Here is a 25,552-nt window from a genome sequence, read left to right as displayed (position 1 = left end):
GAAGAATTTCAGCAGCATAGAGATTGAGCTACCATTAGCTGTGAATCAGACGTTTCACCTCTAAGTTTCATAGGACTACAGAACAGTTTGGGTTGGAAAGAGCCATTAAGAATACTTAGTCCAACTCCCATGCCAAGGGCAGGGACATCTTGCACTAGATCAGGTTGCTCAAAGCCCCATCCAGCCTGACTTCAAACACTTCCAAAGATGGGGCATGCACAACTCCTCTGGGCAAATTGGTCCAGGGTCTCACCACCCAAATCATGAAAAAATGTCTTCATTTTATCTAATATGAACCTACCTTCTTTCATTTTAAAAACATTGTCCCTTTTCCCATCACTAGAGGCTCTGATGAAATGCCTCTCAGTTCCTTTCCAGACTTCCTGTAGGCCCCCTTCAGGTACTGAAATGTCACTAGGTCTCCCCAGTGTCTTCCCTTCTCCAGGCTGATTAACCCCAGTTCCCTCAGCCTGTCCTCACAGGAGAGGTGTTCTAGCCCCTTGAACATTTTCATGGCCCTCCTCTGGAATCTGCTCTGTCAGGTCCACATCCTTGTGTTGAGGGCACCAGAGCTGGAGACAGTACTCCAGGTGAGATCTTACCAGAGCCAAGTGACAGAATTGCCTCTCTCCATCTGCTGCCCACACTTCCAGTTCTGGAGTCCCTATTTCAGGAAAGATATGGACGTGCTAGACAAGAGCCAGAAAGATGATCAGAGGGCTGAAGAATCTCTCCTATGGAGACAGATGGAGAGAGTTGGGGCTATTCAGTCTAGAGAAGAGAAGGCTCTGAGGAGACCTTATTGTGGCCTTCCAGTATCTTAAGAGGGCCTACAAGAAAGTAGGTGAGGGACTTTTTAGGATGTCAGGTAGTAATGGGACTAGGGGAAATGGAGCAAAACTAAAAATGGGTAGAATCAGATTGGATGTTAGGAAGAAGTTCTTCACCATGAGCATGGTGAGACACTGAAACAGGTTGCCCAGGGAAGTGGTAGAAGCCCCATCCCTGGAAGCTTTTAAGGCCAGGCTGGATGGGGCTCTGAGCAATCTGATCTAGTGTGAGGTGTCCCTGCCCATGGCAGGGGGTTTGGAACTGGATGATCTTTGCAATCCCTTCCAACCCTGACAGTTCTGTGATTCTTTTAATGCAGCCTAGGATGCAATTGGCCTTCTGGGCTACAAGTACCAATTCAGGTTCTAAGGTTAGTTCCAGATGCTGGACCTCTACCTAACCTACAGCTGGGACAGATATTTTAGTCCTTGGGAGGTCTGTCTTGGTAGATATGTCAGCACAGGTAGACTATACTGCTTCTATTTGGGTTTCAGCATCAAACCTTGCAACTGCAACAGGTGGAGACCATTTTCATTCAGCAGGACAGAGTGTCCTCATGATATCTCAGAGAAAAAATAGCCCATTTACTTTTTAAAATTATTATGCTTTTGAAAGATACCAAGCTTCTAATTCCCTAGAGATCTCAGACTTCTAGGTAGGCTAACACAACCACCAGCTACTTTGAGTGACCACAAAGAATTCAGCCTAGGCCTGCTGGTGAGGAAAGCACGTTCACCATCTCCTTCTGCTCCAGATGTTGTTCTTGGAGGCAGCAGACTCAACATCATCTGTCATTCCAGGACTGAGCAGAAGAGCAGTTTGTGATGCATAGTATCTATAAAGAATGGAAAGGCTTTCCAACCTTGCAGAAAAGATGGACCAGAGAAGACGTGTGGCAGCTGCTGTTCTACAAACGAGCTTCTAAGATGCATGCAGAACAGATGGGATTATGAAACATTCCCTAGCTGAGGAATCACATGCTGTGAAGAACAAAACAATAACGTTCTGACTGTGCCAAGAACAACATCCTGCACGAGCTCGACCTTTGGAAGTGTCTTTACAGGGAAATATTTTTAGTTTGTACACAGGGCTGTATTCTATTGGTTAAATGAGTAAGTGGGTCTTTGGCCATTATAAAGGCTCCATTCCACTCTCTCCAAAGGTTAGCAATGAACGCTTCAAGACCTCTTCTTTATACTTCTTTTAAGACTGATGGACTTGGGGTTGTTCCACCTGGAGAAGGCCCCAGGGAAAACTTATTGAAGACTTTCAGTACTTTAAAGGTGCCTTCTAAGAAATAGAGGACAGTCTTTTCAGCAGAGCCTACTGCAACGAGACAAGGGGTAATGGTTTTAAACTAAACAAGGGGAGATTCATACTAGATAGAAAACCAAAATATTTTACAATGAGTATGGTGAAACACTGAAACAGTGCATTTTCACCAGGCCTGGCATTGAAAGATAACGTAAAAAAAAAAAAGGAGTGCAACCCTTGTTGTCAAGCCTCACACCCCCCATTTTAGAACCACAGCACAGCCAGGCTCCACGTGGCCCCCAGGTGCACCTGCTCCTTCACAAAGCCAGGGCATACCTTCCATCAATAATTAGACATCTCCAGGGTTGGAGCTTACTGCATTTCCATCACTGCAGATGCCCCAGGGCTGCCTCCTCCCCACCTTCTGGCACCATGGTTTCCTGCAGTTGCCTATGCTAGAAGTAAGCTCAGCTTTGGCCATGTCAGAATTACAGCAACCCTTCAATGCCTGAATTGCACTTACAACTCAACCCCACTGCCAGTGCAGATGATGGACTCAGGGCCACTGCCCATTAGACTAAATCAAGCAGACACACTAGGTACCTAGTTAGTAGGGTGTCAGACTTCTGGGAATAAACTTCTTGTCTTTACAGCCAAATCTTGGAATGAGTTTTTATTTCACCAGTCAGAGCAGGAACAACAGACTCATGACTAATTGCATGGTTCCCATGCTGAACCGAGTCTGATCACCTAGTTGTCCTTAACATGCCACATAATATTCCCTGGCACTGAGGTCAGACTGACAGGCCTGTAGTTCCTCAGATCTTCCTTTCCAGCTCTTAGGTGTCACATTTGCTAACCTCCAGTCAACTGGGACATCTTTAGGTTAGCCAAGAATTGCTGGTCAATGATGGAAAGTGGATTGGTGAGCACTTCCAACAGCTTCCTGTGTACGCTTGGGTGGATCTCACTCAGTACCACAGACCTGTGTGCATCAAAGCAGTCTAGCAGGTCATCATTCATTAACTTTCAGATTATGGGTTTCATTCAGCTCCCTGTCTTAATCTTCCAGTTCAGTGTGCTAGGTGCAAGAACAACTGGTCTTACTGTTAAAGACTAAGACAAAGAAAGCATTCGGTACCTCAAACTTTTCCTCATCCTTGTCCATTTTATTTCCCTCCACATCTGATAAAGGATATTCTCTATAGCCCTCCTTTTGTTGTCAATGTACTCACAGAAATACTTTTTATTGTCTTTTATGGAATTAGTTAAATTAAGGTGGGCTTTGGTCCTACTAATTTTCTCCCTGCATAACCTCACTACATCCTTTTAGTCCTCCTGACTGGTCTGAGCCTCCTTCCAAAGGTCATAAACTACTTTTTTCTTAAGTAATATCCTCAGGAAATATACTATTTAATTCAGTGAGACAATCAGTGAAGCTGTACAGGGGGGCTGAGTTCTGATACAACTAATTCTGCAACTTCATGTGTGAAATATGCCTCAAAAGAGCTACTAAATGTTACTGGAAAATATACAGGGGTGTATTATTAACCAGTCAGGTGTTAAATTCCAGATCTTACAAGAAGTTCTGGTGAAACCTTTAGTCTTAGTAAAATGAAAAGACAAAGCAAGGTTTTTTTCTCTGTAGATATGTCAGAGCACAAACAAATTCAAATATCTACTTATGAAGGCAAAAATGCTAGGAATCTGAACTAGAAGTCTAGCAAAAATTTTGTTCTCAAGTAAATATGCCCTTTACAATATCATATCAAATGCTCTACAGCTAGGAACAATCATCTCTACTGAACAAAAATGTGGCAGAAGAACTAACTAGAAGTCATCCTTTTCTGCATATCTACTTGGCAAAATTAAGGAATATGGAATAAGTCACAGAATCTGCAATTACTTTTATTCTATGTGGCACATACAGCATGGACTTTAATCCATGCAGATCCTGAGTAGATTTCTTAGTTGAAAACACATATATTTAAGTTCTTTCACTCCATTCCTTATCATTAGGCATATTAAAGCATGCAGAAGTAACAGCTGCTAGCTAAGAAAACATAACTATGACTGCATTGGTGAGGTAGTATTTTCAGTAACACATTCAAATTCCTTGATGTCCAAAAATGATTAAAACTGCCCAGCAATTCATAAAATAAAAGCTTTCATTGTTTCATCTGAAACTGTAGGAAAGGGGGAAGAAAGGCAAATGTTAAAAAACTATCTTTATTTGTTTGTTTTACATTTAAACAGGGCTACATTTCATTTTTAGACATCCAGCCAATGTTTACTGGTAAGTGGAAATATTGGCATAATTGGAACACACTTGCATTAGTACTGACCACTCTGCTTTACTAGAAGAAAGCCTTCTTCAGCAGTGAGATCAAACACTTTAAACAAAAAAAAAAAAACCTTGATGAAAAGCAAGTGCTTAAATAGTGGTCATTTCAGCAAATAAACAGCTTTTATATATTTAAATATTTTAAGTTCATAATATACACATTTCCTTATGTGTATGGAGTTCAGATTATACAAACACTGTACAGGTCAAAATCCTCTGAGAATAAAACTAATCTCAGGTGTGTGAGAAATACACATACCACACTTCTGTACAAATCTTACAAAGCAGCAAATTTGGTCAAGTACTACGAAGAAGGATGTGTTTCCATATAAGAATGGTCAAGTAACTGAACCTCATAGCTCAAATGAAAAACAAAAGAAGTAACTACACAAGTTTGAGATAATCTGTAACAAACGGGGAGTAGAAACATACAATCTGTTACACAGCAGGTTTTTGTAGCCCAAATCCAGGTCTTTCAAAAACAAAAACTTCAGATCATGAAGAGTAATAATGACAAAGATCAAAGTACACATACAAGCACATATAAAAAAAACAAACCAAAACACACATTTGGCTGTAAAGGTAAAATAAATTACAAAATACAATTAAAATTCTTGTAAATGTAATAATGAATTCAAAGGTGTGCATTTCTTTCAACACATATTTTAAAGGCTACCACAGAACAGACTAAAAATAAGTAAGTATGCCAAAAGGCATGTATGGATAGAAAAAAATTACTAATTAGCTCTAGAAGAACTGCAAAAGAAACAATCTGAGTTGGGGTCAATAAATCTGTCTAGTCATTTCCATTTCTCACACATAAATAACTGGCAGGTAAACATGACAAACACCTCTGTTGTTATGGCTTTAAAAGAAGAATATTTTCTGAAGAAAATATCAAATGGGCTGCCTTGTCCCTGACACCTCTTTGCCATTCTACTACTATAGCAGCGACATTACACTGAAAGACAAGTAATTTCCAAGAAAATTTAAAAATCTCAGGAAATTTTGGGTGCCATGAGCTAGTATGAAGAGAAGGAAGACACCAAACTTGCTTTCATTGCATTTGTTTTCTAAATGTCAAAGAATTTTCAGATAGATCCCCAACATTATATGGCACATCCGTATTTTCAAGTTGTCAGTCATAATTGTCAGTCATCAATTACCTTAGTGAGCACAAAGGTTTTATTATCGATTCCACTTTAACCAGATTCACATTTATGTCTTCTTTAATAATTCTTCTGAGATCTTCCTTGAAGGTATTTAAATCTCACTATAATTACTGAAGTAAATTATACAAAACTCTGCATTCTTTGTACAAACACTCTTGTCATCTCTACTGTACTGCAATTTCATTGTAGGCGTAACAAAACTAGGTTTTCAAACCTAGATGCTACTGGAAATACTTTCTGTTCATTAGAACTGCTGACATTTAGACAATTGTCAAGAGTTAAATCGACCTCCTCAGTATCTCTAGGCAGGTTTAATGCTGACACACTTTGATTATAGGATCACCAGGAAGAGTGGGACAAATGAAAAAAAAATGGTAAAACGATGTAGGTGTCAGAAAAAAATCTTAAGAGTTTATTAGTTTATTATTTTTCTATCTGGTTGTGCATCTGTGATTTTCTTCCACATTTTTTGAAGAAAACTGCTGTTGATAAGCTGCTACCAATTCAACAGTTTTATGACACCTGTCTTCAGTTGACACTGCCAGCATTTCTTTATGACAGGAGAATGACTTCACAGGTTTGGTTTTGCTGAAGATGATGTCCATTTGTACCATATCATTGGTCCAGTTGTTGACAGTCAAAGAGGACTCATATTTGACAAAACCTTAAAGCTTTCAGAATAGATGATTTAAAGAAATGATGGATTCAGGAGAACCAAAATCAAAGCATTGTTTCTACAACAGTCCTTGGAAAACTTGTGGTGATTACAGAGGTCTTGGGTTTCCTTAAGATCACAAGACAGCAGTTGAACAAACGTCAGTTTCCCACGTTCAGCATGGTTCTAGTCATTTGTGGCGCTGAATGGTTTTCCTTTTCCTTCGCTTGAAAAAACAGCAGCACCTGCAGGTGTGACATGAATTACATATGATATAAAAAGGAATGGCAAGCTAAACTGTTTACTGCATTTGTTACACTTGAAGAATGTGGTTCAGGTACAGCCAACATCACAAGGAACACATTAAGCTCTACTGCTTGTGACTGATTTATTAGTGAAAAATTTTACTAGTATAGTTTTGAAACATTTCACTTTTTTTTTTTTTCAAAAAAAATTATCAAATGAAAAGAAAAGTTACAATAAAAATGGCCATTAAGCTTAGAGTATTGTGTGAGGGTATCAAAAGCATAGGCATCATAGGCTGACAACGTATTTGTAAGAATTAGGAAATGTTCCGTTGTACCTAAATACTCTTTCACATTAACTGATCATATACAAAATAGAAGCATGAGCTTAAGATTGTGTCACCTGAACTGTGTACTTTAAACCCTGCTGTTGCCAATACAACAAAACGATTTGAGCTTCCTGTCAAGCAGAAATTGAAAAAACCTTCTCCCAGGCTGCTCCCCCAAAAGTTTTATAAGAAAATGTTCATTAATAATATAATTAAGCTTTTGATTCAGTGCTGTGATGATACTACTACGAACAAAGCATAGTAGTAAGTATATTGATGCATGCTGATGTTTGTTCATTCTTTGGTTTTATTGCACTCTACGTGAAGGAAACTAAAATTGACAAACATCATGAATTTCACTTAGGAAATATTAAAAATCTGAGAGTAACAAAGAAAAAAACAACAAGCAAACCAAACAAAAACAAAAAAATAAGGAAAAGGAGAAAATAATTGGAGGAAATTAGATAACAAAGGAGAACTGCATAAATTCAGGAAGCAATAAAAATACACAAAGAAAACCTTTCATTTGCCTGTAGGGTTACCCTTACTTTAATCAACTCCCAACTCCTGACCACTACCTTTAAAAATAAAGCTTCCTTCTGCAGGTTGTTTATTGAAACATCACTTGCAGTGCTATATACTCAAGAGTCTTAGAACTATGATGAACAACAAAAATGAAAATATAAATGTACTGCATCAATAGCCCATCATTAAGTTTAAGTTCACTAAGCATTTTGTCACTAAAATTTATATATAATCCTGCCAATTGAGCTTGGAATATGGGAAATGGGGAAAACATTTGAAAACCAGGGAGAAGAAGGGTCTAAAAAACTAAGGTTCTACAGGGTGTGAGAACAACATCCAAAGTAAGGGGAGGCAAAAGTTACCTTCTCAAAACATCCAAGGGCACCCTGTCGTTCAGTCACTGAAAAAGTAGCAGTGGGCAGAGGCAGACCAGAGCTGCTCTGAGAATTACATAACTTTCAGCAGAAAAAACACATTGGTTATTGATGGAGAGGAAGTCCAAAATTAAAATTCAGTAGGGAAAACTACATATATAAGCATTTCTTACAGCTAGCCAAAATATCATACTGCATTTATTAACTTCAAAGTACTTCTAAAAGAGACAATTATTTTTGAATACTAGTAGATACCAACTGCAATTAGAATTCCCCTATATGCCCTAATCCCTTTTTAGCATCTGTTTACAATCACTAATGCCTGTGATTACTTAAGCTTGGAATTTATATGCAGATATACAGTGTTCGGTTTAGTTTAATCCTTCTTTCACCCCAATCTTCTACCAAATATTTTATATATGTATAAATAACAAATGTCACATCAAAGCAATGCATTTTCCAATACGTATTGTCCTGTGAAGAAATCCTACTCTGGACTGCTATGGCAAATCACTTTTTACACGCTTCAGATTAAGAGGCCTCAAAGAAAGCTTACAGAAAAAAAAAAATCCTGTTTCAATTCATAATTTAGGTATATATAGAGCACAGGTTACATAATTAACTGTAAGAAGATGAAAGCATGGCAGACAATTTATGTTCTAAAAAACTATAAATTAGAATTTTAACTCTTCACTGTTTAACTACATTTTAAAAAATAAGCTTATGATATGAAACATGTCTCAAGGAACAGCAGATCACACTTCCTGAATGCTTAGGACTGCTTAGATCTTCTGTGTAAATCAAAGGCACTTTAAGGTTTTCTTGCTTTTCTTCCCAGAAAATTTCAACCCATCCTTGCTACAAATCACCATCTCACACTGTTCTTTATTCCTTCTCCACAATCTGTTTACCGCTTCCCTGTTAACCAGAGAAAAAGGGTCTTATGCAGAGAGGAACTGAAGAGTTCTATCTTTAACCAGCGTAAACCACTGCTTTTTTAAATCTCCTACTCTTCTGAAGTTCACATAATTCTGTTACAAATAATCTAGTTTCTATCAACTTTCTTTGGTGGGTTTAATTTTTTTTTTTCAGTATTCATCTGTATTCTAGTTCACAGGATTTCACTAAATGCTGAAGACTTGTTTGGTGTGGGAAAATAAATAACTTACTAATATATACCTAGAAAGTGGTAAAGAAATGTAAATTCCATCGAGTATTGTAAACCACAGGACTAGCTTTGAATCTAATTGCAATTTATATTTATCAGCCTAAAAATGCCAGACCTGTCAAATTTTTCCATGACCAAACAAATGTAATTAAAAATATATATGCACATTTACATGGGAATAAGACAGATCAGATTATATGGCCTAATAATATATTCTATGGAAGAAATTTAACTCTGAAATTAAGAAATCCATAGTGCATGATCTCTTTAAAAGTATAACAGAAATGCAGACATGTTCCTAAGAATACTGTCACTACGGGGTGTCATGATCACTTTTAAATGTATATTCTATTGCTTGAAGCCAGCTGTTTAATATCTTTGTGGGTGACATGGACAGTGGGATCGAGTGCACCCTCAGCAGGTTTGCCAACACCAAGTTGTGTGGTGCAGTCAACATGCTGGAGGGAATGGATGTCATCCAGAGGGATCCTGACGGCCTTGAAAGGTGGGCCCATGCCAACCTCATAAAGTACACCCAGGTCCCGCACCTGCGCTGTGGCAAGCACAAACTGGCTGGCTGTTCAGTGGACAGAGAGCAGCTCTTCAGAGAAGGGCTTGGGGATTCTGGTGGATGAGGCTCTTGACATGACCCAGCAATGTGTGCTGGCAGCCCAAAAGGCCAACTGTATCCCAGGCTTCATGAAGAGATGAGTGGCCAGCAGATACAGGGAGATGATTCTGCCCCTCTACTCTGCTCTTATGAGATGCCACCTGGAATGGTGTGTCCAGCTCTGGAACCCCCAGCACAAGAAGGACATAGATGTGTTGAAAAGGGTCTAGAGGATGGCCATTAAGATGATCATAGGGCTAGAACCTCTCCAAAAAGTGAGCTGCCTGAGGGTGCTGAGTTAAGCTTCAAGATGAGAAGGCCTCAGGGAAATATTATAGTAGCCTTCAAGTACCTGAAGGGGGCTTTACAGGAAGGCTGAAGAGGGACTGTTTATAAGGGCATGTGGTGACAGAACAAGGAGCAATGGTTTTAAACTAGAGCAGGGTAGATTTAGATTGGACACCAGCAAGAAGTATTTTACTGTAAGAGTGGTGAGAAACTGGACCAGGATGCCCAGAGATGTTGTGGACACCTCATCCCTGGAAGTGTTTAAAACCTGGCTGGATGAGATGACAAGGCCTCAGATTTAGAACACATACTGCATGAAAGTACATAAACATAGAAAAAATTAAAGTGTTGGATAAATGTCACAAAACAATAAAATGCTTACTGTGAAAAAAGTGCTTATTCTTTCCAATTTACAGCATCTCACTGAAATAGCAACAGAAGATCTAATAGTCATCTAAAAAAAATTTGTGTTCAAAGGACACCCTTTCTTCAACTCTTTTAAACAAAGACAATTACTTTCAGTTTCCAAACCAATGAAAACATTTGGGGAAAGAAATGCAATTTTTCTAAAAATTATTTAATTTTTGCTCCTCAGATAAGGAAATGCTACAAACAGAAGGTATCAGCAAAAGAGGTTAAATTTGTTGATATTTTCATATGGAGAAAAAATTAAGAGGTACAAAGAGAGAGTCTCCTTAAAAACAAAAATATCTGCACCACAGACATGAATGATACCAACACTTGCATTTCAGCAGTGTAAAATCTATAAATGGATGGTTAAATGTCTCAAAATATCTTTGATTAGGCTTGTAACTGTCATATTAAAACATAAAACATACATTGATGTCTATGGCTATCCTGGGGAGGGGATAGGGAGAGGAGTGTGCGTGTGCATGCATGCATTGCTTTAGTGCTCACTGCAACAAACCAATTTCCAGCCCCCCAAAACAGTGAATAAAGCACAGTTTACAGACACCGATAGGAAACCAATTTGTGTGTTTTGTATTAAAAAAAGATTCAAGAAAAGGGCATTTAGACTAGATAGTATGTCTGCAACAATGCCAGAGAAACCTAGGCTAAAATGATCAAGGATAGAAATAACTGATGTACAATATGCTACCAGAAGAAATTGATGTCCTGGCTTCAACTGAGGCAGAGTTAATTTTATTCCCAGTAACTGGTATCTAGATTTGGTTTTAGTGTGAGAATAGTCTTGATAACACACTGATGTTCCAGTGTGTTTTATATATATATATGTACACACACACACATCTCAGTTAAAGTCTTTTCAGTTTCCCACGCTCTGCAAGCAAACAAATGTACAAGAAGCTGCAAAGCAGCAGGGTCAGGACAGGTAACCTGCAAAAGGGATATTCCATATCACTGGAGGGAGGTGGCTGGGAGGGAGGGGCAGATCACTGCTCAATCATTAGTCAGCAGGTGGTGAGTAACTGCATTGTGCATCACTTGTCTTTTCTTGTTTTTTTTTTTTTTCTCTTTTTGGTATATTCCTTCTCAATTCAATTATTATTATTACTGCTACATTTTGCTATCATTATTATACTTTATTTCATTTTAGTTATGCAAACGTTCTTATCTCATGAGTTTCACCTTTTTCCACCAATTCTTTCTCCCATCCAAAAGGGAGAGGGGAGAAGTAATCAAGTGCCTGCTGGTGCTCAGTAGCTGGCTGGGGTTTAACATCAGCACTGAACTTCCACATTTTTAAAGCAGCTACAGCATCTTGACTTCTGAGATTTCTCTTACTTTCTGTAGATAACTAGCCATAGATTTAATTAGGTTAAACACTCCTTTAAAACTCTAGAAATATAATCTTTTCCTGCGTGTATGTAAACTGCATATTGGGAAGTTTATCACTGCACTTATGCAAAGGGAGGGTATAGGGAATTTCTCTATGTGCAACTTATAAATATCCTTGTTCTTTGAGATCTTTTTTGATTTGAAAGAAAACTGAATTCTCAACAGAAAAAATAAAACAGTATTCTGCAAAGATGGCAAACGAAGAGTTGGTTTTCTCAGTGCTCAGAGGAAGCTAATACATGTATGACAAAACAGACACCACCACTCACCACAACTTTAACTACACAAGCACATAAATCTCACACACCAAAAGCAGAACCTGCAGAGCAATCACTCAGAGAAAAACTTCTTGCTTTGAGAAATTTCCCCTTGTATAAAAGTTAGAAAGTGGGCCCTTATTGCTATGAAGGAATGATTACTAGATTTTTCTGCTACTAATGTACTCTTGACACCTGAGTACCTCTATTTTATGGCAAACTAAATCCATATCCTTGTAAAAACCTACTCTAACCAAAATTAATATAGAAAACTGTTCGAAAAATACACTGTCTTTAGCTATCATAAATATTTTTCTGTATTATTTTGCAAGTCTTTGTTTATTACTCAAATATATATACACATCAGGTATCCAACCCATGTTAAGAGGCCTTAATATTTTTCCCTTTCATGGCATAGTAACTTTAAAGAATCCTAAAGTTACATTTTAATAATTAGTTAGCAGGTTGTCCAAGACCACTGCTCTGATACATGCTTACAGAGATAACAGGTGAAGTTCAAACATCTGCTAGTGGTTTGTTACTTGTTCATATAAATCAGCTATTTTCTAGCAGATAAAGTACTAGCTGAATGCTACAACATCTGAAGAGAATGTTTGCCCCCTGTAAAAGAGGACAGCAAGTAAGAAAACAATATTCTACTACCCACTAAAAAGGAATAAATCAAGTATATCACAGACTGCACAACTTAAAAGTAAGCAAGATTTAAAGCAGGAAGAACAGCTCTTGAGGTGGCTGTCTGTAAAAACACTTAATTGTTTCACAATATTTAAACATGTCCTGTGATTTCCAAATGGACTTGTTACTTTAAACTTCTCTGAAATTGGTTTTAAATGAAATTGGTTTTAAATGAAATTGGTTTTAAATTAAAAGGCAACTTCTGCCTGCTTGTGTTGTAGAACTCACCACATGTTCAACACTTTCTGGCAGCTATACAGAAAGAAAGTAAAGGGAAAAGAGAGAATCAGAATACCACATAGAGGAAGAATTTCACATCTTTCATATGTAACTTTTGGTAATCAGCAGACTATCTTAAAAGAAATATTTCCAAACTAGTTGAAATACAAAACATGCACACACTTATCTAGTTCGGAAATGTGTTATTGAGGGCTTAGCCTAAAAAGCACAAGCTACAGAAAGTACATTATTTAAAGCCAAAATTAGGTATAGGACTATAGTTTTGCCCCTCACCAGTACCTATTCACTTTAGACAGCAATGTTTTAATAAATAGCCAACAAAATGTCTAAGTAGCTGAGCAGACAACATCAAAGAACACAAAAAGATAGACATACTTAGTTTCATCCACTACTTCCACTTCTGCGGGAGCTGTGATGGGTGCATTTGAACAGCCTGCAGTTGGGTCATCTGTGTTCAGTTCTCCATTTGTTGAGCTTACTACCTGAAATTATGAAAATAACTGAAATTATGGTAGTGCCAGCCATCTATTTGTCAGCTCCTGCATTAGAGTACATCTTAAAAATATCAGTACTTTTGTTAAGTGAAAAACACTTTTTATTTCATTCACAGTTATCTTTTTCAAGGTTTTATTCCTACATACCTGCCATATTTTTTTACATGTACTAGGGGAACTGACACTGACATGATCCATTCAAAGTAAGCACACTAAGCAAAGCAATTTGATCAAGTTTGCTGACCCCCTAATGTCTCTTCAGAGCCTTAAGGGATGGTACTAACTTCTTTCCTGATACACATTTTGTCAGTCTTACACTATCTCCACTTTTCTAGGGTATTTAAGTGGTGGAATTTTCCTCTTTATGTGGCCTGAGTCAGCTCTATTTCAAAGAATAGTCATCAGAAGAGGCAAGAAACTAAGATAAAAATGCAAGGGTGTTTTGTTTTCAGTCTTAAGAGCACAATAGCACTTACTGCCATCACAGAAAATTAAAAAGATTCATCTTTATTCCCACTAATTATTAATTCACTCACAAATTCCTCTGTAAAATCTTGAGCCACTGAGACAGATGTGTTTCCCCAGGAATATTTGTTCTGACTTTAAACTACATGGAATCCAATAGGGTCTCTCTTCAATTCCTGTCAGTTTTCTTGTATGACAGATGGAGTTATTCAAGAGGCCTCTCCCTAATTTAACTCACAGAATCTGCCAGGAAAATGGTTAACTGGATACAGACAAGCAGGCATCTGGTCAGGGCATTTGATAGTGTAAACTGACCCATTCAAGTATCAAGAGGTCTAGTAGCTACATTGCAGCAACAAATGCTTGTCCAAGCAACATTAAACAAACATGTCATTCTGGCTAAGTAACAAACGCAAGAGTCTGCGGGAAATATCTGTAAAACAATCAGCTGCAGGAAGATGAACACACAGTAATTCATAGTGCAAGATTCTTCCCAGTTGTTGCCTGAAAATCAGAGATTAAGGTAGACGAAAATGGAAGGAAGGTAAGTCAGTCATCATAATGTTACTATTCCCCTCGCCCTCCCAAGTTCTCAGTGCAGCAGATGCTTCATCTATTTATAACCAGAGTTAATAGCCCTGAGGTTTACATTCTGATACCGATTATAACTACAGAGCTTCAGAAGTCTGCTGAACTCAAGTCTGCTGAACTCAAGCCATTCTTCTGTGTCTACATCAGGCTGATTTTTCTTCCTCAAACCCCTGCCAAAAAAACCCACACCACACACAAAACCCCCCAAAACAAACACCCCACACCAAACAACAACCAAAAAAACCACCCCACCACCCCCCAAAAAAAACCCCCACAACCAAAAAACCAACACACCAACCCTCTGCAGCCCAATAAAAAATGGAAAGATTTATGAGATAGAAGAACGTAATTACTTAAATTCTGGTCAATGCAACAGAAGGAATTCAGAGAACTGGACATTATTTCTGTGATGAAGTCAGCAGTGTTTCAACCATGTGGCTTCAGCTTAGTTTCATATCATCAGGGAAGGCAACAGGATTAAACACTTAGTGACAGAAATAGTAAGTATAGCTTGACAAGACATAAGATGGTGTTTTTTTCTCCCCCCCCCAAGTATCTTAATACTTGTCATCATTATCCATATTTACTTGTACCATAACCATCTCACCAGGTGTCTTACTGTGCAGGTAATTTCTTTGTTTCTTGTGAAATATCCAGTTGTTACCAGTAATAATCAGAGAGGAAATACAATGTGTTTGCATGGGAAGTACTTATAAAGACAGACAGGATCATTCATGAAACTGTAAGGGTAAAAAAATTATTTGCTCAACTTATCCACCAAATGAGTTTTGGATCCAATGGATCAAACTTCAGCTGTATCACAAGTATAGCCTGCACTATGGATGTATCATAGAATTGTTAGGGTTGGAAGGGACCTCAAAGATCATCCAATTCCAACCCCCATGCCCTGGGCAGGGACACCTCACACTAGATCAGATTGCTCACAGTCACACTGAGCCTGGTCTTACAAACCTCTAGAAATGGGGCTCTTACCACCTCCCTGAGCAACCTGTTCCAGTGCTTCACCACCCTCATTGTGAAGAATTTCTTCCTAACGTCCAGTCTGAATCTACCTATTTCTAGTTTTGCTCACTTACCCCTAATCCTATCATTACCTGACACCCTAAAAAAGTCCCTCACCAGCTTTCTCACAAGCCCCCTGAAGATACTGGAAGGCCACAATAAGCTCTCCTCAGAGCCTTCTCTTCTCCAGACTGAATAGTACCAACTCTCTCAGTCTGTCCTCATAGGAGCGGTGTTCCCAGCCCTCTGATCATCCTCATGACCCTTCTCTAGACACAGTCCAGCATGTCCAGATCCTTCCTGTAATAGGGGCTCCAGAACTAGACACTGGTGGGGTCTCACCAGAGCAGAGTAGAAGGGAAGAATCACCTCCCTTGACCTGCTGGCTATGCTTCTCCTGATGCACCCCAGGATGTGATTGGCTTTCTGGGCTGCAAGTGCACATTGGTTGCTCTTGTTGAGCTTCTCATCCACCAGCACCCCCAAGTCCTTTTCTTCAGGGCTGTTCTCAAGCCAGTTGCTGCCCAGCCTATATCAATGCTTGGGATTGTCCCGACCCAGATGCAGGACCTTGCATTTGGTCTTGTTGAACCTCATGAGGTTGGCTTGGGCCCACCTCTCCAGCCTGTCAAGGTCCCTCTGGATGGCATCCCTTCCCTCCAGAGTGTCTGCTGCACCACACAGCTTGCTGTCAGCAGCAAGCCTGCTAAGGGTGCACTCAATGCCACTGCCCATGTTGCCAACAAAGATCTTAAACAAGAAGGGTCCCAGTACTGATCCCTGAGGGACTCCACTCGTCACAGGACTCCATTCGTCACATACCTGTTGACAGACACCCTCTGGGTGTGGCCATCAAGCCAGTTCTTTATCCATTGAATGGTCCATCCATCAAACCCACACTGCACCAGCTTGGAGACTAGGATGTGGTGCAGGACAGTGTCAAAGGCTTTGGTCAGGTCCAGGTAAATTACATCAGTGGCTTGACCTGCATCTATTATTATTGTGACCTTGTCATAGAAAGCCACCAGGATTTTCAGGCAGGATTTACCCTTGGTGAAGCTGTGTTGATTGTACCAAATCACCTCTCTGTTATTCTTCTGCCTCAGCAGTACCTCCAGGAGAATCTGTTCCATGATCTTACTGGGCACAGAGGTGAGACTGACTGGCCTATAGTTTTCTGGGTCATGTCTCTTTCCCCTTTTGAAAGCAGGGGTTATATTTCCCCTTTTCCAGTCAGTGGGACCTCCCTGGACTGCCATGATATATACACCACTAGATATATATGGATATATAAGGCAAAGAGACCTAGTCAGTATTGTAGTAAACCTTTCCTGTAGTCCTAATAATTCAGGATTTCTGCCCCATGATCTAGACTTTTCTGAAAAGATACTCAGACCTGTAAGGTTTAGTAACAACTGTTGATCAGAAACAGAAGAACTTGTCTGACGTTTACTTAAGGGTAGGTTACAATCAACAAACAGGACAGTGATTTCCTTTAGTTGATGACATTGTCTTTTGCTGTAGAAGTCTTCAACAGGACCATTGTAGAAACACATTTACGTCAGACAGCAGAACACTGTCCTGCCTCACTCTGACTTGAGACAGATATCAAGGAAAAAGAGACCTCAGTCTTTCAAGTATGCATACACCAGACAACCACACAATCAAATACTATCAAGTTGCATGGCTTAGCTTAGATGAGGGAAGGAATAACATAACATCTTTCAAGAAATCATTGTGAAAGTCTAAGTAAATCAAAGGGTATTGGTCTGAAAAACAGTAAGTCATGCTTCTTCAGTATCAAAACATCCTGAGTTTCAATTTCAGAGGCAGAAGTCTACTACTTATGAAAACAGCTCTATGACCTATGTTAGTAAGACAACATAGAATTAATACACCTGCAACAAAGAAACATATTTAGTTTCAAAAGAAACCTAACAAAGACTCACCTAGAACAGTGCAAGAAATATACAGAAGTACTTCAGTTCCAGTATCAGTAAGGCTACAACACTTTTATCACCTTGCTAAAATAATGTGGAATGCCAGAAGTTAACATCTTGTGACATGAGTGAAATATTTTATGATCTGACCTAATAGTGCATTTGGTAAAGCACTGGTAACACAGGGTAAATGAAGCAGTGTTAATACTTGTACACTACTGATCATGGAGCACATGGGCTTAAATTAGACCAATCATTACTTTTCTCTCAGACTACATGCCAATGATCTCAAAAATCCACACAACGCAGTCAGGAAGATAGGGGACTATAACAAAATAAAACAAGAATATGTCACATGGAAGGCAGCATATGCACTGAAGGTGTGAAACACCAAATTCTGTTGCCAGGATGTACCACAAACAAGGAACAAAAAAGATTCATCATAGATGATACACATAAAAAAAAGCTGCAACTTTAGGAAATGAGAAAGAACTAACACACAATGCTAACAGTGCATGAAGAGAAACATTTAATTTATCTACTTAAGCCTGGAATGGGACTGGATTTTCTCAGCAGCATGATGAAAAATGGGAGGCACAGTTAAATTCTCCATAGATTTGCATACAGTCATAGTGAAAAAACGTTGATACTGAAATTGTTTTTATGCCTAAACTTTGATAACAAAATGTACTTGAACATTTTGCCATGAACAGTCACAGGCTTATGAAAATAGTACTTGAAACTACATTTCAGATTAGAAGTGTTGCAATGTTGAAGATTAACTTAAGCTACACAAGTAGGAGATTTGAGGGCTAAACTGAAAATATAAACCACTTTCAAGAAATTTGGTAACAGATCTCATCCTGGTTTAAATGTAGTTCCTTTAAATTTAATCAGTTCTTTAAGACTTGCATTTGAAGAGAACACAAAGAAGCTTAAGTCACACTGGGTGTTTCTTGCTACTCTCTATGCCATAAGGCAAACTTTAAATACTGGACTGACTACTTAGCGACACATACTAATTGTGAAACAGATTTGTTTCTTAGGTATATGGTCCTTTAGAAGCCTGATAAGGGACAGGTATGATAAGATGAAGTTAAACCTGAGTAAAAATTCCTCATAAATTGTAACAGCCCCATGCTTCATTTTGGATTAATAAACTAATCTTTTACTTGCTGATTTTCATGCTGATAATCATAATAGGAAATTGTAAAAATGTTAAAAAGATGTAGAAAAGAACCCTTCATTTCATTAACAATCTCAGCATCTGAAGTCTCCATTCTTCAAAAATAGAGACAGCTCTCATGACTAAGAAACTCATCAGTGACACTGTAATTTATCATCAAAAATCTTACAGTTAAGACAAAAGAATTTAAAAACCAAACAGGCCAACCAATCCACATAACCTTTTTAATTCACAGAATCTTAGGGAAATTATTTGTATTTTCTAAAGCACTGCTTTCTCCACTTCTTGAAGTTGCATCTTGCAGCTCAAAACTATTTACTTCACACATTTAACTTCTCAAGCAGTTGCTGAGCACATCTTAAGGCCTATGGCACTTTACTGGGGACTCTTATCTAATATTCTTTCAAAGGATATGCAAAAGAGAAAAAGAAAGGATAAGAGGAAGGAGACCAGCTAGCAAGTGATGAAAAAAAGGTAATGAACAGATCAGTACAGTCTTTATGAGTGCATAAGCAATTTGCAGTTTGAGCAGAGAAGGAAACAATTCAGTGCTGTACAACTGACATTTTTGGGAACTGCAGCAAGCAACAATAAAGACACAAGAATTAATGACTGAATTAATTGCTGGGAGATAAAAGTTTCTGTTACTAATAAGGTTATACAAACTAGCAAAACTGACTGTCATACCACAGGCATTTTACCTGTAAGAAGAGCATAATAACACAAAGGAATACTACTGGTACTTTCTAGAAAAAAAATTCTCCCTGCTCCTAAAAAGGATATTTAACAGATATTATTACTGGAATATAACCTCTTGCAATTATTATATTTTACCTGAGAAGGAATAAACATTCCTTGAGCACTATGATTACCAAAATAGTGATAAAATACGAAAGTTTGAGCAACTGGAATTTTTCAAGTTAAATATGTGTTTTTCTAATGAAAAAAATAAATAAATTAAGAAATAAATATCAGAAGATGCAACTTCAAATCCAATTTTGATTCCACATTACTACACTGTTCTCAAAAGACAAATTACTTACCTTCAAAACTGATGTTACTGAGAGCACCATTGCAATTTAAGTTAAATATACAGGTAAAGGTTTAAAATGTTTGTTAATGGGAAGCACAAGACAGTTTCTCAACTTTTCCTGATACACAGAGGTATTTATAATCTACTAGCTTTACTTTTGTGACATGTGACAGCAGTTCTAAACCAGTAAAATTTAGAAAATATTAAGTTTGGATTGAGTTTCAAAGCACTTAAAGAAAATAGGGAGTTATCAAACTTGGGGAGACTAGAGCACTGTTTTCTTTACCCTGGGCTTCTTATTGTTTCCTCAATTGACAAATCTTTCCCAAAACAAAAAACCACTCAAACTTTCCCCCCACCCCAATAACTCTTTACCAAGCTGAACTATTTTCATTTCACACTGAAACTTCACATAGACTTTGCAGCTGGTGTTTTGAGCCCTTCTACATTACATTTCAATTTCCTTAAGTGTTACCACAATTATCTCACCTCTAAATATACTCAAAAGAGCAAGGTATCAGAAAGTAAAATTAAGAGCAAACCAGGAAAACAAGTTATTTGAAGATGAAATGAACTAATATAGGAAAACACTTTGGTTTCTGTTCAATTTTCCACTGATAAGCTTTAAGTACTGCCCTGAGGAACATTCTTCTAATCAACTATTGTTTGAACAACGTAAGTAAAATTTTAGCAAAAATCATTACCTAACACTTGTATTTGAATTTTTCTTAAGGAACTGTGTTAGTGATGGAAAAACTGTCTGTGGTGGGAAGAATCATCTTTGATCTGTAGTCTGTTTCCAATGGAACATAGAAGATTTCACCTCAACATGAGGAGAAACTTCTTCACAGTGAGGGTGATGGAGCACTGGAACAGGCTGCCCAGGGAGGTTGTGAAGTCTCCTTCTCTGTGAGACTTTCAAAACCCATCTGGATTCATTTCTGTGTGGACTACTCTAAGTGATCCTCCTTTTGGCAAGGGGGTTGGACCCCCTAATATACTGTGATACTGTCAATAAGACTTCATTGTACATGACTCCATGTGCATGACTGCTAAACAAGACTATTAAACAAGACTATTTAAGTCCACGTAATGTAACAACTGAATGTTAAAGCATAACTGAAAGTTAAAGATTGGAAGAAGTGAGCAGCAAAATAGATCTCTACCCATGCTGTATGCCACTGAAACCACAAAGGACAATGTTGGGTGGGGGGAAGATCATTGGTGATGAAAAGGAGGGAGGATGAAGTTAGGACCCTCATGGGTCCAAGACACCCACCCTTCTGTTATAGCAGAAGCGCAGCGGTGCTTTTGCATTATGTCATTAAGGGTATGCTTTGCCTGCCTCCTGGCACATACTGGTCCTATGTGACAGGATGCAGAGGGTATTTAATTAACCCAGAGCTACAACACAGTGCAGCAACCAATTTCAATCAGTACTGTCATCATGAAGACACTCGCTAAGTGTTGGTGTCTTGCCATCTGCAAGTCGAGACTATGCTCCACTGTGTGCTACCATACCTAGTGAGGATGATAGCATGTGTGTAAGCATTATGCTTTTGCTATGCTAAGTGCCAGGTAATAAATTGCTTTTGCTATTATAGTAAACAAATTACTTTTAAACTACATAGCAGCATATACAGTTTTCCATTGTGCCTTATCCTTTATGAACCTTTAACTGCAACGGGAACAAAAATTGCGACTTGAACAACACTGGATTCCGTCAGTGGCTTAGTTGCTAATACAACTAAAATAACACATCAAAAGCCTAAACAGTTGCCTGCACTGATGCAAGTGTACATTCCCTCAGAAAGAATTCTTTCTTTTTAGGCTTTCAGTAGGAAATTTTTAGCAAAAATTCCACATACAAAAAGATCCATGGTTTTCTGCACCTCTCTCAATTTCAGTTTGCCAGTTGTGAAGTAGGGAACAATAGGAATATTCCAAACATTTTTGGAAAATGAATCTAGTATGAAAACAGGAATCATGTCATGTACTGCAGGAACAACTAGTGTTATACAAAGCAAAATGACTGATTAAGTCACGTGAAGAGATAGGAAATACCTGTACTGAGCCACCATGTCTGTCAACTGCTAGATGAGCCCTCAAATGATGTGGATTGGCTTGTGAGACCCAAGCTGCCCTATGGTCTGTTGACTTTCATTTTTTCATTTATCAGGAATATATGCAAAAGAAGAAATAATAAAAGTTTAAACCATGCATTAATTACTATATATTAGTTTTTAAAAGCACAGAAGCAATACACACAATTCTTATAAAGACTGCACATCAATATTATCTGCATAGTTATGCATGTCTACACACACTGCTGAGAAAAAAAGTCCACCAATAAAGCCTGTAACAGCTTTGGTAAGTGGACACAGATCTACATTCCCAACATTTTTACCACCTTGCTCATTATCTGGTTTTAAAACAAAAGTGACAGTGCTATACATTCATGTTAGAACCCAAACAGATGATACAGCACATGGGGAAGAGATGGTGATTAAAACTACAGAACTACAAAAACACAGGCTACAGTATATCACAGTAACAAACAAGCAATCCTTTAGGACAGAGTTACATTAACAAGGATCTACTTATATTAACAGCAAACAAACAAAACTAAACAAAGAAAACCTGAAGCCAATTATATTTTGAGTTCTAACAAAACAACAACAAAGCACAAACCACTAAACAGATGATAAAGTAATTCTGGTCATACTACATGGACAGTTTACCTGATGTTTGGATTGTTGCACTTTGTGCTGATATGCTTCTCTATTTGATGACTGTGCAGGGTCTGAATGTATTGAACCCATAGGAGTAGGCTACAAATATAAACAATATGTAGCAACTGGTAAAAAAACACATTTCTAAGTCTTACCAAAATTTGTTGGTTTTCAATAATCTTTAAATCAGATAGTTTCCCGTAACTCAACATCATCAAATTAAAGCAAAAGCTTCATTAGATATTTATTAATACAAAAGAGAAAAAAAATGCAAACCAAGACTTTGAAAATTTCATGAAGTACTAATTCTGATACACCAGACATTATTTTTTTCTGGAAGACTTTAGGCTGATACTTCCTGCAGTTAAGGTATTTTGATGCAAGACTGAAGAAAGGCTTAAATTTTAAATCCTAAATCCTGAAATGAGATTTAGCAAAACATACTGCAGTTCTTTCAGAGACTCACATAGGACACTTCAGGGTAAAATGTATAATCTAAAATCGTCCAACTTACAAATATAACCCCTCTACTTATTAAAAAGAGGGAAGGAAAAATTTGAGGTATTGAGGTTGGTACTGGTACCAATACTATTAAATATATTAATCAGTGACTTGGATGAGGGAACAGAGTGCACTGTCAGCAAGTTTGCTGATGACACAAAACTGGGTGGAGTGGGTGACACACCAGAGGGTTGTGCTGCCACTCAATGAGACTTAGACAGGCTGGAACACTGGGCAGGGAGAAACGTAATGAAATTTAACAAGGGCAAATGTAGAATCTTGCACCTGGGAAAGAATAACCCCATGGGTCAGCAGAGGCTGGGAACTGATCTGTTGGAGAGCAGTGAAGGGGAAAGGGACCTGGGGGTCCTGGTGAATGGAAGGATGACCACAAGCCAGCAATGTGCTCATGTGACCAAAATGGCCAATGCCAATCTGGGATGTACCAGAAGGGGTGTGGTTAGTAGGTTGAGAATAGCTCTTCGCTCTCTACTCTGCCCTGCTGAAGCTGCATCTGGAATACTGTGTTCAGTCTAAGGTCAGGGAAAAGCTTGAAGAGATCAGCGCAGAGCCACAAAAATGATTAAGGGAGTGAAACATCATCCTTATGAAGAGACACTGAGTAGGTTGGGTCTCTTTAGGCTGGAGAAGAGGAGACTAAGGGGTGACTTCATTATAAGTGTGTAAAAGGTGAGTGCTAAGAGTATGTAGTTAGGCTCTACTCGGTGGTGCCCAATGACAGGACAAGGGGCAGTTGCTGGAAGTTAAGGCACAGGAAGTTTCATGGAAACATGAGGGAAAAAAATTTTCACTGTGAGGATGACAGAACACTGGAACAGCCTGGCCTTGGGGATTGTAAAGTGTCCTTCTCTGGAGATACTCCAAACCTGCCTGGATGTATTTCTGTGTGATAATAATTTCTGTGTGTATTTCTGTGAAAGATAATAAAAAGCAATTTTACAAATAAATCAACGCTAAAAAGAAGGGCAAGAAGAACCTCCACTCCTTACTGGACCTGGAGGGGAACACGGTGACCAAAGATGAGGAAAAGGCTGAGGTCCTGAACGCCTTCTTTGCCTCGATGTTTAACAGCAAGGCAGGAGTCCAGGATGAGTGGCCTTCTGAGCTGGGTAATAGGGTCGGGGAGCAGTGTAATGCCCCAGAAATCCATGAGGAATTAGTCCGGGACCTGCTGAGCCACTTGTACACCCATAAGTCCATGGGACCGGATGGGATCCATCCTAGGGTGCTGAGAGAGCTGGCAGATGAGCTGGCCAAGCTGCTCTCCATCATTTTCCTCCAGTCCTGGCTCACTGGAGAGGTCCCAGATGACTGGAAACTGGCCAATGTGGTCCCCATCCACAAGAAGGGACAGATGGAGGAACCTGGAAACTACAGACCAGTCAGCCTGACCTCAGTGCCAGGGAAAGTGATGGAACAGATTATCCTGGCTGCAATAACTGCGCACCTGAAGGATGGCCAAGGGCTCAGGTCCAGCCAACATGGATTGAGGAAGGGCAGGTCCTGCCTCTCCAACCTGATCTCCTTCTACGATCAGGTGACCCGTCTGGTGGATGTGGGGAGGCCTGTGGATGTAGTCTATCTGGACTTCATCAAGGCCTTTGACACCGTCCCCCACAGTAAACTGCTGGCTAAGCTGTCAGCTCGTGGTTTGGACCACAACACTCTGTGCTGGGTTAGGAACTGGCTGGAGGGCCGAGCCCAGAGAGTGGTGGTGAATGGTGCCACATCCAGCTGGAGGCCAGTCACCAGTGGCATCCCCCAGGGATCAGTGCTGGGCCCCATCCTCTTTAACATCTTCATTGATGATATGGATGAGGGGGGTGAGTCAGTCATCAGCAAGTTTGCAGATGACACCAAGCTGGGAACAGATGTTGGTCAGTTAGAGGGTAGAAAGGCTCTGCAGAGGGACCTTGACCAACTGGACAGATGGGCAGAGTCCAATGGGATGGCATTTAATAAGTCCAAGTGCTGGGTGCTGCACTTTGGCCATGGCAACCCCATGCAGAGCTACAGGCTGGGGTCAGAGTGGCTGGAGAGCTGCCAAACAGAGAGGGACCTGGGCGTGCTGATTGACACCCGCCTAAACATGAGCCAGCAGTGTGCCCAGGTGGCCAAGAGGGCCAATGGCATCCTGGCCTGTATTAGGAATAGTGTGGCCAGCAGGAGCAGGGAGGTCATTGTGCCCCTGTACTCTGCATTGGTTAGGCCACACCTTGAGTACTGTGTCCAGTTCTGGGCCCCTCAGTTTAGGAAGGACATCGAGACACTTGAACGTGTCCAGAGAAGGGCAACAAGGCTGGTGAGAGGCCTTGAGCACAAGCCCTATGAGGAGAGGCTGAGGGAGCTGGGGATTGTTTAGCCTGGAGAAGAGAAGGATCAGAGGTGACCTCATTGCCCTCTACAACTACCTGAAAGGTGGTTGTAGACAGGAGGGGGTTGGTCTCTTCTGCCAGGCAACCAGCACCAGAACAAGGGGACACAGTCTCAAGCTGTGCCAGGGGAGGTTTAGACTCGAGGTGAGGAAAAAGTTCTTCACCGAGCAAGTCATTCGTCATTGGAATGTGCTGCCCAGGGAGGTGGTGGAGTCACCGTCCCTGGAGGTGTTCAAGGGGAGATTGGACGTGGCACTTGGTGCCATGGTCTAGTTGTGAGGTCTGTTGGAACAGGTTGGACTTGATGATCCTTGGGGTCTCTTCCAACCTTAGCTACTGTGATACTGCGATACTGTGATACTGTGATCTGGTGTAGGTGATC

General features: G+C 39.5%; 1 protein-coding gene across 3 annotated transcripts in view; it reads right to left on the bottom strand.

The window, feature by feature from the left end:
- Nucleotides 1–5,995: 5,995 nt before the first annotated feature.
- Nucleotides 5,996–25,552, bottom strand: part of CSNK1G3 (casein kinase 1 gamma 3) — a 64,134-nt gene continuing 44,577 nt past the window's right edge. The window contains exons 9-14 of one of the 3 annotated variants that reach the window (XM_054178542.1): nucleotides 22,283–22,372; nucleotides 21,606–21,698; nucleotides 13,185–13,291; nucleotides 12,798–12,821; nucleotides 7,718–7,810; nucleotides 5,996–6,501 (exon numbers count right to left, since the gene is read on the bottom strand). In XM_054178542.1, the coding sequence (XP_054034517.1) occupies nucleotides 7,753–7,810; nucleotides 12,798–12,821; nucleotides 13,185–13,291; nucleotides 21,606–21,698; nucleotides 22,283–22,372 (372 nt within the window). In that variant the 3' untranslated portion in view covers nucleotides 5,996–6,501; nucleotides 7,718–7,752. The remainder of the gene's footprint in view (nucleotides 6,502–7,717; nucleotides 7,811–12,797; nucleotides 12,822–13,184; nucleotides 13,292–21,605; nucleotides 21,699–22,282; nucleotides 22,373–25,552) is intronic. The other 2 variants (XM_009900648.2, XM_009900650.2) reach the window with 2 other exon arrangements.

This window comes from Dryobates pubescens, chromosome Z, assembly GCF_014839835.1.
Source record: "Dryobates pubescens isolate bDryPub1 chromosome Z, bDryPub1.pri, whole genome shotgun sequence".
NCBI classification, from domain to species: domain Eukaryota; kingdom Metazoa; phylum Chordata; class Aves; order Piciformes; family Picidae; genus Dryobates; species Dryobates pubescens.
Note: the sequence above shows the minus strand (reverse complement) of the source record. Positions and strands in the feature narration are given on the sequence as shown.